At 44.3% G+C, this 16,062-nt stretch overlaps 1 protein-coding gene across 7 annotated transcripts in view; it reads left to right on the plus strand.

Annotated features, from left to right (window-relative positions):
* The first annotated feature begins 8,024 nt into the window (after positions 1-8,024).
* The window catches only part of AGPAT4 (1-acylglycerol-3-phosphate O-acyltransferase 4), a 120,336-nt gene continuing 112,298 nt past the window's right edge, over positions 8,025-16,062 (plus strand). For 3 of the 7 annotated variants that reach the window (XM_036091550.2, XM_036091551.2, XM_036091549.2), the window contains exon 1: positions 8,037-8,294. Coding sequence is in view for 1 of the 7 variants with exons in the window: in XM_036091556.2 (XP_035947449.1) it covers positions 8,147-8,294 (148 nt within the window). In the remaining 6 variants the exon portion in view is untranslated. Of the gene's footprint in view, positions 8,295-16,062 lie in introns of all 7 variants that reach the window. The other 4 variants (XM_036091554.2, XM_036091552.2, XM_036091556.2 and 1 more) reach the window with 4 other exon arrangements.

Here is a 16,062-nt window from a genome sequence, read left to right on the forward strand (position 1 = left end):
GGGCCTCCGCTGAAAAGACTTTTCTGACCGAGTCCTGGGAGTTCCATGGCATCATTTCTACTACATTCTATCAGTTACAGTCAAGTCCGAGGGCCGCCCAGATACCAGGGGAGGGGAAGGGAACCCCATCTCTTGATGAGGGAGTGGTAACTTACAGTACAGAAGAGCACAGGGGAAGGGGTGGCAGAGATTGCCAGGGGCATCTTTGCAAAATACAACCTGGCACTCATGCCTAGATACCACCGAGGGCAGCCCGGTGACCTGCCAAACTCACTTATTAATGGTAATACATTATCTGTAGATTCTTTTGGAATTTTATTTATACAGACATGTCATTGCAAATAATGGGACTTTTATTTCTTTTTTTCCAATCTTTACACTTTTTACTTCTTAGTTACTGGTTTCTTCATTGTCCCATCAGTGATTTTATCATGTGGTTAAATTTGCTCTCCCTCCAATCCTGACACAACTATTTTGAAAAATATTCTATAAAAATGACACAGACAGTGCTAAGATTACAAAGAAAGGATGGGGGGAGGGAGTGGTGGATAGTAAGGGGGGTGGGGTAAAGGAAGGGTATATTTTCTTCCTCAATAGAATGTTTGAAGCCCTTGATTCATCTCTTTTCCCCCTAGGCTCAACTGTAGAATTGGCTTGCAAGCATTTATTTCACAATTTAGCCAGATGTTGGTTGTTAAGACATCCAGCCAACTGTTCCAAGACTGCCGCTCATGACCTTGGGCCGCCCGAGGTCCTCCGGGAGATGGCTGGTGGGCGTTCGTGTGTCCTGCAGCTTCAACTGGAACAAAGACTTAAGTCCTCTAGACAGGGTTGCCCTGTGGGTGGGACGTGGTGGCGGGGGGAGGGGGTTGGGATGAGGCAGGGGATGCTTCAGTCTCTCCCTCTGTCCCACATCGCTGAGCCCCACAGGGGGAGCAGAGGAGAGTAGGCACCCCCCTTGGGAAAAGCCATCCCCAGCTCCAACAGGACTGATCTCCTCAGCCAGGCTCCTCACCCACATCTGCTTTCTCCAAAAGCACTCTTCCTATGTCAGTGCACTCCAAACAAGAGAAGATTTATTTAATAAGTGTCAGGACAGGACGGCAATTTGCTCATCATCTTAAACCGCTTACTCCACACACACAGGAGGAACTCAAAATAAGACCTAAAATATGGAATGATAGGCCAGGGAGTAGAAACCAAAATTGAGTGCTGAAGCAGGTGAGATCATAGAAGAAACAGATCAACAAATTACAGTTCACGTGCAAATGCTAAATACCAAGCCCGAGGCATAAAGAGTCAATACTTAAGAATGGGTCTCACTGAAAAATACCTGCAAATGGTAAGAGTAAGTAAAGCAAACGCTTCCCATGCAAGGCACAAAAATTAAAGTTGGTATTATTTAAGACTGTGAAACTTGCAAAACATCATGAAGACATTAACAAACAATAGTGAGGTGGTGATGGTGACGAGCAGCAACAGGTTAATGTATGCAGTGATGCGTGAGCGAGTCACAAAACCCACTTCTTCTGAGACTCTCTTAGGGCATCACCCCAAAGGAGAAAACCTTGTTTGTGGTAATGGCGGTACATTAAAGAGGTCAAGAATATGGTCTTTTGGGTTAGGCGCACTTGAGAGGGAGTCCTGCCTTTGCTATTTACCAGCTATGTAACCTTGAGGAATGGACGTCACCCGGCTCAGCTTCAGCTTCCTCATTTACAAAATAGGGGAAAGGGGGCATCTGATACAAAGTGCTTACTGCCCAATAAGTGGAAGCAAGGAATGGTCCACAGTAAGGGAAAGCAGGAAGCAGGCGATATCCCACAGAAGAACAGTTATGAAAACTGTCGTATACTAAGTAGGTAGATAATTAGGAAAGCAGTGAGAAGATGCTTCCGAAAATCCTGGTGACGAAATCTTTAGGATGTGTGACATAAAAATATGATGGCATTTTCTACACTACTATGATTATAGACAAATAAAATCTGCATGCAAGTGAGCAGAGACTGGGAAAGAACACAGTATACATGAAAATGAAGGCGGTGATTTTATGGAGAGTTAAAACTTTTCCTTAAATGTATTTACTTTACAGAGTTGAAGAAGAGGTTCCTGCGGTCAACCGTGAGGAGGATGCTGCAGCGACCAGCAGCAGAGCCGGTGGGAGGAGAGTCTGCTCACAAGTGGCTTTGAGAGAGAATTAGCAGCACCACGTGGGGAGGAGGAGATGCACGAGGAAGAGGAAGACTCAAGGGGAACTCTGAAATCACCGCTCACCAACGCAGGGAACCAGAGACGTGTGTGAGACCGCACTGCAGAGCTCGGGCAGGGCTGGGGCCAGAGATCCTCCCGGGACTTACTCAATTTGGGACACAGGTAGGGTTTGTCCGTGAAGACGTTCATCAGGTTATCGGGTAAATGTGTCTGGGAGTTAGGAGAGAGATGCCAACTAAAACAAAGGTCTGTGAGTTGTCTTTCTTTCCTTTAATGGATGGGTTGAGGAGAGGAGACAAAAATGATCATTTTTTGAGGTTCTACACTATTTCAGGTGCTTCCCATCTACTATCTCATTTAAACCACCATACCATGCATTTTAGGAATGAGAAATCTGAGGCTCTAAAAACTTACATGAAGATTTGGGACACTTTCGGGTACTTGGGTGGCTTAGTCAGTGGAGCGCCTGACTCTTGATTTCGGTTCAGGTCGTGATCTCAGGGTCATGAGATGGAGCCCCACAGCGGGCTCCGTGCTGGGCATGGAGCCTGCTTAAGATTCTCTCTCCCTCTCTTCTCCCCTCTCCCTCTCTAAAAAATAAAATAAATAAAATAATAAAAAATGAAAAGAATTCGGACCCTTTGTTGCAAGTAACAAAGCTAGCTTAATGAGGAAACTTATTATATAGGGGACGGTCGTGGCACCCAAAGCCAGAGAATGAGAGAGGGGGAAACCATATGCTTTATTTTTATTTTGCACAGGCTGCCGGGTAAGGAGCAAGTAGATTGGAAAACGGCGAGGGCAAAACAAGGAGGCCCATGGAGACCATTTTCTTTTTTACAGCCTCTTGGAAATCAGTCACGAAGCTAAGTTTTGTTGAACTGGCAATGGCTTTGGCTTGTAACCAAGACAAAATGAGTGATCGTGGAGAAAAGATGTCACATGCTTTTTCCCAGCCTTGGTCCAGTATTCCAAGACTAACTTTCTTTGGGTAAAACTATGTATAAACTCAAATGCATGGAGTATAGATGGGCTTTTAATAACTACAGTTAGAATAACGAACATGAGTTTAAGTAAAGATTCTCTTTTTAGCATTTTTATGCCAATGGAGTTTCTTTCAGACCAGCTTTTCACCCGGAAGCCTAAGGAAGGCAGTGGAAAGAATTTTGAGGTGGGAATCATTAAAAATGGAGCCTTGGCTTTAGCTGCTTCCTGTTCTTTGTGTTTATTGTGTAACTCAGGACAAGCGGACCCAGCCTTCCCGGACTCGGATATGAGAGATTGTCTGTAAAATGAGAGACGTGGACTAAAACAAGTACTTCTCCATCTTTAATGTGCATATGAGGCTCCTGGAGATGTCATTAAAATGTAGTTTCTGATTCACGAGGTCTGGGGTGGGGCCGGAGACTGCGTCTCTAACACGCTCCCAGGTGATGGCCATGCGGATGGTCCACAACCACACCTGGCTTAGATTACCCTCTAAGGTGTCATTAGGCTATAAGCTTAAATGGTTGCCAAATCAAGAGAAGCATATCTCACAATTAATAACAATAAGTATTTATTTTTAAAAATGAAAATGCTTGCATTTTCTGTTTATAAAAGTAATTCATGCTTATCAATTTTTTTTTTAAAATAACACAATTTATAAAGTGCAAGCGTTGACAATCATCCAGGGTTAAATACCACTCAAAATAGTGTGCTCTCTCTTCACCCAGTCATGAAGAACACAAGTGCTAAATTCCAGTATTCCTTTGTATTACCTCATCTCTTCAAATCAGATCATGAAGCTGGTAACTTTTTCAATTTGCTGCATCAGCTGGGAGCTCATTGATTTGAATTCAGTTCCTCCTCTTGTGGTAGTTTGCTCCTGTATCATATGATTTCCAGCTACTCATTGTCCAGATTCAGGAGGAGGGAAAGCCTTTCTAGTCATCACTGCCACGTTGAATGGACCCGAAGATATCGAGAAGAGAAAGGAGGTACCTGAATACTGAGAATAATTTTTAAGAGACTTAAAACACAATTCTGAGTTAAGATCATTAAGAGCTGATGGACATGGGGTCCTGCCTCCACATTAATGTTTGGGCAATGACTTAGGATGATCATCACTGATCGAGGAGGAAATCTGACTCGTTCCTCTGCACTTTCCTCCATAATAGTTAATGTTATTTAAATGTTAAATGTTCACATTAAAGCTATTTGAATGTACTTAAAATGACTGCAATAATAACAACATAGCCTTAAGAGCCTGTTGGTCATTACAAACGATATATGACACATTTGTAAGGCTCAATTAGAGTTGATTGAAATATACAACTATTTAACATAAGATTAAAGATTCCAAACATCAAATTGACTTTACTATTTACACATTTTTCTTTGTCTACTTGGAACAGCCACAACTCCTAATTTAGTATACAGTGAGGTGATTATAATTGCAAATCTATGATATGTTTATATTTTGTAATTTGAGGAAATTTTCAAAGTGTGTATATATTTATATGGATTTATGTATATTTGTAATCCTATTATCAGGCAAATGAAATAAAGCACAAATATTGTCAGCATGCAGCTAACAAGGTGTTAAGAGAACAGGCTGTTTGAAATACCCATTAATAACTCAACCATCTAGCGTGGCGGTTAAATATATGGTTTGTAAGTTAGCATTTTAGATAAATGATATTCATTATCTTAAGTACCAAAATTCAGGCTAAAAAAACTTTTCTGAAACACATAGCATTCCCTCTTTAACAGAGAGTTCTGAAAATAATCTTTAGGATACAATATGTTGTAATCATCATTGATTATTCTTTGCTTCTGTCCTAAATCGTCCTAGAACACTATGACTTTTGAAACCTTGAATCTTTGGGTTTTTACCCATAATCACTTTCTTTTATAAAAGTTATAAATGTTCATTGTTGACATTTTTTCAAAATGCAATAAAATCTAAAGAAACAGTAAGAATCACCCTCAACCTCACAGGCCAGAATAATCATTAACAGTTTAATGACTTTTTTTGCACACCGTATGAGTCTCCATGGGCTTCCATGACAAATGACCATATACTGAGGGGTTTTAAAAACCAGAAATTTGTTCTCTCACAGTTCAGGAAGCCAGGAGTCTGAAATTAAGGTGTCAGCAGGGTTGGTTCTTTCTGGAGGCTCTAAGGGAAAATCTGTTCCATGCCTTTCTCCTAGCTTCTGGCAGTTGCCAGAATACAAGCTTTGGCACTCGTTGGCTTGTAGACACACTGCTCCAAGCTTTGCCTCCAAGCCATCCCCCGGTCTCATTCTCTGTGTAAATTTCTCTCTGTCCTTTCCTCTTCTTACAAGAACTCCAGTCATTGGACTTAGGGCTCCTCCTAATTCAGTATGAGCTCATCTTAATTACATTCTCAAAGACCCTGTTTCCAAATAAAATCACCTTCTGAGGTTCTGGATGGACATGAATTTTGGGGGGACACTTTCCAATCCGTTATAGGCCATGTAATAAATATTTGTATAATTATAAAGAAGAGTTTATGTTTTATACATAGCTTAGTTTGCTCTTCACTTAATATATTGTGAAAGTTTCCTCATGTCTTTCAAATACAGCGTTTTAAATTTATGCAGTATGTTCTAGCATATGAGTGTCGTATCATTTATATAACTAACCTGCTACTTCAGACATTTAAATGGTTTCCAGTCTTCACTATCATAAATGACTCTAATGAATCTACATGTGTCTAAATCTTTGAGGTCATCTCTGCTTATTTCCTTAGCATAAATTCTAGGGAGTTGAATTATTGCATAAAGAATATGACTGTTTTAAAGCCTCACAATAGATCTTGTTTAATTGAATTCCAAAAAGAATTTACTGTCACCAGCGAGAGAGGAAAGAGCCCACCGTATAGCATCCTCGTATGTTAGTTTTTTGAATGCTTGACTGGTGGAAAGGCAAAGAAATGACAGCACATCTTATATTTTTATGGGCGGTTGCATATTTGTTGTTGTTGATGCTTATTGGCTATTTGTGTATCATTTTTTATGGTGTGTTACAGTTTACATCTTCCATGTCTTTTAATTAATTAATTAAAAGTAGGCTCCACACCCAGCATGGATCCCAACATGGGGCTTGAACTCACAACCCTGAGATTGAGACCTGAGTTGAGATCAAGAGTCAGATGCTTAACTGACTGAGCCACACAGGCGTCCCAATATCTTTTATGTCTTTTTAAATTTATCCGCTGATCAGCATTAATTTCTTACAGTCTTGCTGATTGAACATACCTCTTGTTCTCACCCCTTACAGTTTGCAGTGCGCTAAGAATCCTCAAGCAGACTCCCAGCTGAGCGTGGAGCCAGACTCAGGGCTCCATCCCAGGACCCTGAGATCAAGACCTGAGCCAAAATCAAGAGTCGGCTGCTTAACCGACTGAACCACCCAAATGCCCCGAAATAAATGGATTTTAAAACATAATTTGAAAAGTTATGACAACACTTAAAAATTGCGTTGGCTGTAAGAAAGATCTTGCAAGCATCTTTTATAAGCATTTCTATATGCTTAAATTAATTTTCACCTGGATATTAAAATAAGCCAATGCCACAAATGGGTTTTCTCTTCAGATCCCTGTTCAGACTCCTTTTTAATGCCTTTGATGTCCTTCATCCTCCAGGGCATCCACGCCCCATCTCCCTCCCTCCCACCACATACCATCAACATGCCACACACCCTATAGGACCCAGTCCAAACCTCCTTTCCTCAATTACGAATGCCCACCTTTCCCCCACCATAACTGAAAAACTCTTCCATCTTCTCTGTCCTCATGGCACACTGTTTTGTTTTGCTTTTAGCAATTTGTAGGTCTTCATAATTTTGCAGTGTGGTCTAGTTATTTGTGAGCATTTGATTTTTCCCTGTGGATCGTAAACATCCAAAGAAATGGGAGTGAACACAGGAGTCATACCTAAATACCCAAATGTTACTTGAGACTATGGTTCCAACGGTGGACATTTGAGGGGCATACCTCTGAACTATATGGAGATTGAAATAACGTTGTGGGAAGGTTAGAGACCTGGCATTTCTGGAGTTTCAACAGCCCGCCCTCTTTTAAAGTTGCAATGACACTGTTTCATTATAAAGGTCTGCCCAGACCCTCTCCAACACACTACATGTAAATGCCAGGTGCACGTGCATGCCTGCATGTGCCTGTGTATGTGCGCGCGTGCAGGGGTAATCGATCCTGGGGCTGCTCTGCAGGGAGAGAATACCTCGACCTCAGAGCTTCTTCCTCCCCGTTCCTAACGTCTCTGATCACTTGAGTTTTCGGCATTATTTCCTTGAAGGCGTTCTGGGGCTCTCCCGGGTGGAGAGCAATCTCCTGCCCAGCACAGCGTTGCGGGGGGCGCGGGGGGGGGGGTGGATGGCATCCTCCAAAACAAAGCGATCGCAGACTTGCTGAATTAAAACCCAGCCGGTTTAGGACGATTTCCAGGTCGCCCCGCAGCCGGGGCCGGGGTCTGTCCGGGCTGAGGCTGGAGGAGCCATTTCGGGCCGGGGATGCAACAGGGTTTGGGGAGCCGCGGGCAGGAAGAGAAAAGGCCACCTAGCGGGCTTTGTTTCTGATTCGGGCAGGTTCCCGAGCCACAGATTTCAAACGCGAAGCTAACCGAAGCACTTCCTCGCACTAATTGGAAGGGGAAGGGAGTGACTCATGTTACACCAGCTCGTATCTTCCCTCCCCGTAACTGCTAAATTGTAGCTTTAAAAGGAAGTGACATGGGGTGGGGAGAGACGTCAGCTGAGGACCACTTTTTTTTTTTTCCCCCCGAAGGGTCCACCCCATGGGTGGAGTCTCGCATTTTCTTTCCAGTGTTGGCTGACTTACAGCTCCTATAAACTAGTGGCAATTTCTGCACCCCAGCCTGCTCCCTTTCAGTTTCTGATTTCTAAGCCCATGTGGCAGGGGCCGCCAGAAAAGGAGGTATGTGCTGTTCGTGCTGTTTCCAGGCGACTTCACCTCTGGGCGTGGCGGATGTCTGTGTCTCTCTCTCTATCACTGTTCTCCTCTCCTCGGCTGGACCTCACTAAAACCTCTGGAAGGGGTAGGTACAGAACGAGGAAGAGTGGAAGGTGGAGAAGGAAGTGAGGCGACAGTGGGGACGTGGAGGGGGCAGAGCCTGAAAGGCAGAGGGGCTTTGCGCCCTTTCTTTGTGCTCAGCAGGGTGAGCGTGCCTTTCCAGGTTGTGATTTCCAGCTGCTGTTCTGGGATGAGTTTCCCCCCTTAGGCCTCCTCCCCTTGGGTGAGAGCGTTTTCTCTGCAATAGATGAAGCTGGGGAGAAGGTTCCTGTTACAGATCGGTCTCCTGTGTCATGCAACACGTTCTTCCGTCCCTGGCGTTTCTATGGCAACCACAAAAATAATACTACACAAAAGGCAGCCCCGATATAAATGGATTTATTTGTATTTCGGTCGGAGCCTGCTTGCTGCTTTCCGGCTGGCGATTGCCTCGGCTTGCTAAAATCCAGCGAGGCTTTGTGGCTACCCCTCCTCACTTTCATTTTGGTTTTTCCCTATCACAGGAGGGCTGGGGGGAGGGGTGTCGTCAAGGAAACGGGCATTTGTAATTACCTCTTCATTACTTAATTTTTGGCCTCTGAATTTCTCCATCCTCTCTAGGAATTATAGAAGGAATGATTTGGTGTTTGTGCAAGTCCTCAATTCTGGTCTGTTTTAGAAAACCAGGACAGTTCTCTAGATGTGATATTAATGCTGGAACCAGACTAAGCGGGGGGGGGCGAGCACTCACTTCTTTAAAGGAGGTGAGATCCTTGAAAAAAGTTTCAGAGTGTCTGAGAATCAACACTGATAAGATACATTATTATCTGCCTCACAAGTTTGCCTGATAGTCTAAATATTCAAAAGAGGGTTCTTTGCTCTAGCCTGCACTTACTGGGCACAAAATCTAAGTTCAACAAGTATGAGTGATCGTCCTTAGACGGATTCCCCATGTGATCGGCTCTCATGGAGGTGAGGGTCCGTGGACCTTCTCTTTTTCAAAATTGGGAAAGTGTTAACCCACCTGTGATTATTAGTGAAGCATCTGCAGTTAGAAAAGACTATCATAAGAAGAGGGAGAAAGTGTGTGTGTGTGTGTGTGTGTGTGTGTGTGTGTGTGTGTGTGTAGGTAGATGGGCAGGGACAACAGGGACAAGTCAAAGTCCTAAGTTAAAACTACTGAATCTTCTTACTATCCTCTCTGGGCAGAAAGAGAATTGATTTTCAGGAAAAATATAAAGCATGAGAGAAAAGTACCATCTACCCAGTAATAAGCAAAGTTAAATATGATTAGAATCAATCACACATCTGCTAGAAAGGCATAGTCTAAATGGGCCTGTTAACAGGTTGGAATTGAACTGAGGCTTTTATTCAGTATATCTGAGGAAATATCTAATAATGGACACCATTCCCCTAATTCGGGATCCCGAATTACAAATTAGCCTTTATAAGACAGATCAGTAGTCATCTCATCCTTGAATCTTAAAATTATCTGTAATTTTGAATAAAGATTTCTGAAGGTCACTCAGCCCTCATAGTGCCTTCCTGCTACTGAAGCCAAAAGCATTACTTAGAAACCTCAGAGTAACCCCTCAGCATGGAAACAGGAAGAAGGGGTGGTTTTAATGAGGTTCTGTTTGCAGAGATCCTTACCTAAACATGCTATTATCTGGGACTTAAAAAACTTACTATAGTGCAAGAGATCTCAAGTATTGTAGATACAAAAGTTATCTGAAGATGGGGACTGCGTAGCATGGCACAAGACTAACTAGAACCAAAGAGAGTTAAAGCCCAGAGAACTAGTTAAAGGGCATAAAGCACAGAAAAATGTCCTTAAAAAGCATATTACTCTCGCTTTGAAAACTCATGCTCGTACCCACGGCAGTTGAACTGTAGGCTTTCAATGTTTGCAAAGAGCATGGAAAGCAGTCTTGCTAAGTTACTGTTTTTCTAGCTTGAAAATGGTCCTCAAGGATGTAGATTTACCCTGTGACCCTGCAGAGCAGATGGCCAGTGTGTAAGGCAAAGTCTGTGATGGAGTTTCCAGACCTAGCAATTTCACAACAAAAAAGCCTTATGGAATGGAGTTCAAAGGGCAAGAATTGTTTGGAAGCACAGCCAGAAATAAATAAATAAATACTGTCCTATCATCAGACCCTGAGGAGGGGTTAAAAACATAATCAACATCCTTGACCTGGGGAAGGTCAATGGAGCTGTAGATGCAAAGCGAATTCAGGGTCCCGGGAAAGAGGCTGAGAAGATGTGACAGCAAAGAAGTTGGAGTCAGTTGCCACAGGGCTGGGACCTCACTGCAAGGCTCTGAATTGGGTGCCCAAGTTAAAGATCCACCAAACGGGGGTGACAGCACGTGCAGATGTGCACACAGCTGGAGAGCAGGAGGCCAGGCAGGAGGGTGACGAGAGAGCAGATGCGGTTAGTCGGAGAAGAACATGACCAGGATGAGGATGTAACAGTTGGAAGGAGAGGAGATGGGCAAGTCAAAGGGAAGAAGGCAAAGTTGTCCCAGCGAACGGGTGTGGGGGCTAGGAGATGCAGCATGATTCTCCATTCTTGTCCCAAGTGGGGAGAAGTCCTGTCTTTAGTGTGGAAATAGGGCAGGTATACTCTGTGCTGGTGAATAGAGATTCAGGGACAGAATTTTGTGTAAACCAGAAGAAAGATTGATAGGAGAAAGATGTGAGTAGGTGGTGGAATCCTACCTAATCCAGTTATTTTTGAAGTGAAAGCCAGACTTAAATCAGACTTTAAACAAGTAAGAAATCTGGGAGAGGGGACCCCACCTGTCCCTACAACGTCATCCTAATGATACCTACCATTGCCATAGCTTTAAATCATGGGGAGCTCAGATGAGCACGTGGCCGACTTACTACATTTTGTGCAATCTGCTCTATTCTCAAAAGGAGGTCTAACGTGCATGTGAAGACTCTGCATTCATAGTTCTAAATGGTTTTTGATACCTACGTGTTTTGAGAGACATATGTGATCAAGCCTGGCTTAAGAATCACCCAACACCACCCAGAGCCTGGGCAACTCTAATTCAATAGTCTTTGTCCAAGACAGAATCTGTTTGGAAAGCAAGTGTTGGTACTCTGAAATTTGGCTTCGTGGTATGGACCAGGGAGGACCACTGCTAAGGCTGTGGGAAAGGGCAAGCTCACATCAGGAACTCATTCTTTTAACGATATTCATTGTATCTTGTATTCTTTTAACAGTATTCATTTTATCATTGTGTCACTGTATTCTTGTATCTGCCAAGTGCTATGGACACAACTATGAGCAAAACTGGATGCAGAGTAAATAGCTACAGTTTTCAAATATCTGAAGGGTTTTTCAGAGAGAATACGTCTAATGACTGAGCAAGGAGAAAGATCTTAAAATAAAAGCAATTTTTGGTGAACATTATCATGGAATGATCTGTCTAACCTGTCTCCTGTATTTTTCAAACGCACTCTTCTTCCACCAAAGATTTTCTACCTGTTTTCGATTTTGTCTTCACTTTGTTACTCCAGTCTGGTTTTTTTCTGCTTCATCCTATGATCCTAAATCCTACTTTTCAGTCACCTTTCATTCATTCATATATATACATGCTTACATCATCCACTCCTTTATTCATTCCCTCAACAAATGACGTTGACTATCATGTGTCCGGTATTATAAGTCATGGACATAGCAATAAGTAGGAAATTATTTCTTTCCTAAAGAAGCTGAGGAACGAACAGGGAGACAAATGTGGAAACAGTCCCTTAAACCAGGGAGGGTTATTTTTGAGAGAGGCATTTATTAGCTAATGGCACTGCATGCTTCTTTCACTGAACAATTTTATATATAGATTGTGCTGGGCGGAGAAGGAAAGAGTGGTTAGCTGTTTGACCGTTGTCCATCTTACAATTTTCTTGTATCTTTTGCACTGGTTGAGCTTACAGCTGGTGTCAGGAAACATTTGTCGATTAATGAAATGGGAAGAGGTGGGATTTCTGACCCTGGAGCCATAGAGGAATAGAGTCCAGAAGACTTACATGTTCTGTTTCTGAAAAGCATAAGCTGAGCATTAATCTCTCAAAGTTCCCTCATAGCGACTCACTTATGGACTTCCCTGGGACTATAGCTCCCTCCAGATGGACTTCAAGTATAGCATTTTTAAAAGGGAAATTCCCACCGTCATCAAAATTATATGCCCACTGGTTTGCTAGAGAGCCTCTTGTCATTTAGAGCTAATTCCCATAACGCATTGCAAGTCCATGTCTCCTGACAAAACCAAGTAGGTTTCAACACCTCAAATCTAAATAGCCAAAATAAAGAATGTTAAAACCTTGTTGGAGTACTTATCCTGTTTGTATTTCCTGATATCACGAAGCTCCTCAGAATTGTTTTGCCCCCATTTGATTTCTACCTTCACCACGGAGATTACATGGGCAACATAACCAAGTTCATCCAGAGAACCACCCTCTCTGCTTGTCCGACCTTCAGAGAAAACATTTAGCAAGTGCCTCTTCTTCGATATTTTGATCTCTGAAGAGGTCAGCTTCTGCCTCCAGCGTGAAGCTGTTCCAGAGTTCCAGATAACTCTGGCTGGCATAGATCTCTCCCTTCTGAATTTGGGTTATACCTAGCGGCTAGTCCATGGTTAATTCTATGTAGCCTCCTCCAGGAAAAAAGGCACATTTTGGACTTCAGAGGAGTCTGAAGCTGTTCCCTAAAATTCCTGCAGAAGATCAGTCCTCGGTCTGGGGGGATGGCAGGTCACCTGCCGAAGCCATCGGAGATGCTCAGGGGACCAGCGAACATGTAGCTTCTCTGAGAATGGTAACAGCCCACTTTAATGAGGAACTTCTTGTGTGCCCATCTAGTACTGAGATCTCACAGCTATCAGTTCACTTTAGCCTCATAACAAACCAAGCAGGTAGAACTATTATCTTTTCCATTTTACAAATGCAGAAAGTAAAGATTGGTGAGTTACTCACCTGCTTTCGTAATAAGGAACAGAGGTGAGATTCGAACCTAGACTGCTGAACTGTGTACGGCTGCCCCCTCCATGCCGTTGCTATATTCATCCATCTGTGCCCCGGGCCAGCATCGTGCCACGGACTGAGCAGACACGCAGTGATCATGTCTGACCCAAGGATCAGACGTCTACCATGCAGACCTTCCCCTCTATCCCTTTCATCCTAGTGTTTGGGAGCTGCAGAAAGACCGGAAGAGACAGGAGTGTTTTTGAACTTGGGCAACAGCCAGCAGCAGAGCCTAGGAGACAAGCTGCTATGGTTTTCAGGGAGCTTGGTTGTTCTGGTTCAGCCAGAGAGGTGATCTGGTGGGGCAGGGCAAGGGTCTTGTGGTTCAAATAGCTGAATGACAGTGTAGGACATAACATCAAATTAAATACGAACTATTCTCCAAACTAACTTTTTCTTAAGATTGATTTATTTATTTGAAAGAGAGAGCAAGAGTGAGCAGGAGCGGGAGGGCCAGAGGGAGAGACAATCTCAAGCAGACTGTGCTGAGCGCGGTGTGGGGCTCGATCTCATGACCCCGAGATCATGTCCTGAGCCAAAACCAAAAATCAGATGCTTAACCGACTGTGCCACCTCAAAACTGATTTTTAACCAAGGATGGAACTTTGCTGAGAAGTTGCTCTTGAGGACACCTGTGGTTGCTGCTTGAATGGCTCCCAAGGCTGTGGTTGGAGAGGCAGACTTTCTTTTCTGTTGTTTTTGTCAACAAATCTATCACCGCGTGTAAAGGCAGAGTTTTATCTGGAAAGACACTGAGCTTCTCTCGGACAAACTCTGAAAAGAGAACCGGTGAAACGAATTGACCAGGAGCAAAATTTGGTCTTTTTCCCATCTCCGTCAGCTCCCTTGTGAGCTGTCACCTCTCTGTGGGCAGAGGTTAACCCAGACTTATGAAATTTTAAAGAGCCTGTCCATCCCAAGTGCTTCTTCCCAGGATGCCGCCGCTATCAACGCACCATCAGTGCAATCTCTGAACCTCCCTCCCGGGCCCGGTTCTGAGCCCCTCTTTTCTGTTTTCTGCTGGGGGGAAGAGCGGGTTGCATGGACCCACGGTGGCGAGTGGCTTCCTTCCCCAGATGTGCACCACCTTTGTGCCTATCTCCCCAACCTCTGGCCTCTGTTTTCCTGACATTCGTCCTCCATCCCATCACCTGTCCTTCATAAAACGTCACTCTCAGAAGCTATGACGTTAAATGGCAATTCGCTCTTTAAGGTTTGATCCTAATCACCGCACTGGGTGCTTATTGATGGCAGGGGCTTTCTAACTGCATTGTTCCTAGCACGGGGCGGAGTACCTGGCACCGAATGGGTGTTGTAGCTTAGGGAAAGGTGGGCACAGGGAGTCAGGGGTCAGATTTGCCTATCTGAGCCGAATCCCCCCACCCGGGCTAGGTCCTTCCAGGCTGACATTCCTTAGGACAAATTCTTCTACTGGGTGCTGTTGACATTTGGGGCCAAATAATGCTTTGTTGTGGGGCCATGCTGTGCCCTGCAGGATGTTTAGCCGCATTCCTGCCTCTACCAGTGGAACTCCCCCCACCCCCCACCCCAGGAGTGACAGCCAAAAACATTCCAGACATTGCCAGATGTCCGCTGGCGGGGCAGAATTGCCTGCAGTTGAGAACTTCAGGGAACTCCTGGATCCAAGCAAACCCATCTCTCAGGACTAACTTGCGCTCACCAGGTTTTACAATGGCAGCCCCAACCAAAGGGGCAATTCGGTCATTTAAATTAACAGAAAAGAATTGAAAAAAAAAAAAAAGAAAAGAAATGAAGAGCAGACATGTCACCATGAAGTACTCAAATATGGCCCACTCCACAGCCTTCTGCTTGTGTGGCCCCAGCCCCAAGGCCTGGCTGAGCCAGCTGGCCTCAACTCCCCCAGGTGGGTGGGACAACCCCCTGGGCGGGATAGATTAACATATCTACAGAAAGAATTGTGAGCACGCTTCCCTTAACTGACTTCAGGTCTGTCTGCTGGGATTTCCTGATTAATTCCCAGTTTCTAGGCCAACCAGTGAGCTCCACACCCAGGTCTCACTGGTTATTTATTTGCCTCTTAGCACCCTCCCCTCCCAATCTTGAAGGCATTTCAAGCCTCTCCCGCCTTCTCACTTACACCAGAGGGCCCTTTTACTACTTGTCCTGGGACCAGCCCCTACTTCAGGTAAGGCCCCGGCTCCCCAGCCCAATGCCTGGTAACGCTGGGCATACAACCACCTTGTCCCTTCCTTTGTCTGCCCTTCTCCCTTCCAAGACTGGAAAGATGGGCATGGGGGGGGGCGGGGGGGCGCGGGTATATCTGTTCTTCCAGACTCCCACGCAATTCCAGAACCCTCTCTGAACCCTTGTATCCAGCCTACCGTGGGCCAGGCGCTGAGGGTACAAAGATGAACCAGACCGGGGCTGCCTACAGGATAAGACAGAAATTTTAAAAGCATTGCATGTACTTGCATGATTCGTTCTTTCCCACAAGGTCCCTGGATCTTCTTTCAGGATCAAAGGACCTTCCGTAGCTTCACATAAATGAGCAGAAATTCTACATCTTAACCCCCGCATCATGTGGAAATTTAAGAAGTTACTAAGGACCGAATGAGATAATGAAAGTTTTGTGGGGTCACCAACTTCCTCCTTCGGCCTCCGTTTCTGGGTGGAAGAGTGGGGTTAAAGTTTAAGTAGGGGAAACAGGGAGAGAGGACCGCAGAAATATTTTAAATGTGCCTGATTGTTTTAATTATTTATATTGGGTCCAATTTTAGCCAAATTGGAACTTCATCTCTGCCC

The sequence above is a fragment of the Halichoerus grypus genome, chromosome 9 (assembly GCF_964656455.1).
Source record: "Halichoerus grypus chromosome 9, mHalGry1.hap1.1, whole genome shotgun sequence".
Lineage (NCBI taxonomy): Eukaryota > Metazoa > Chordata > Mammalia > Carnivora > Phocidae > Halichoerus > Halichoerus grypus.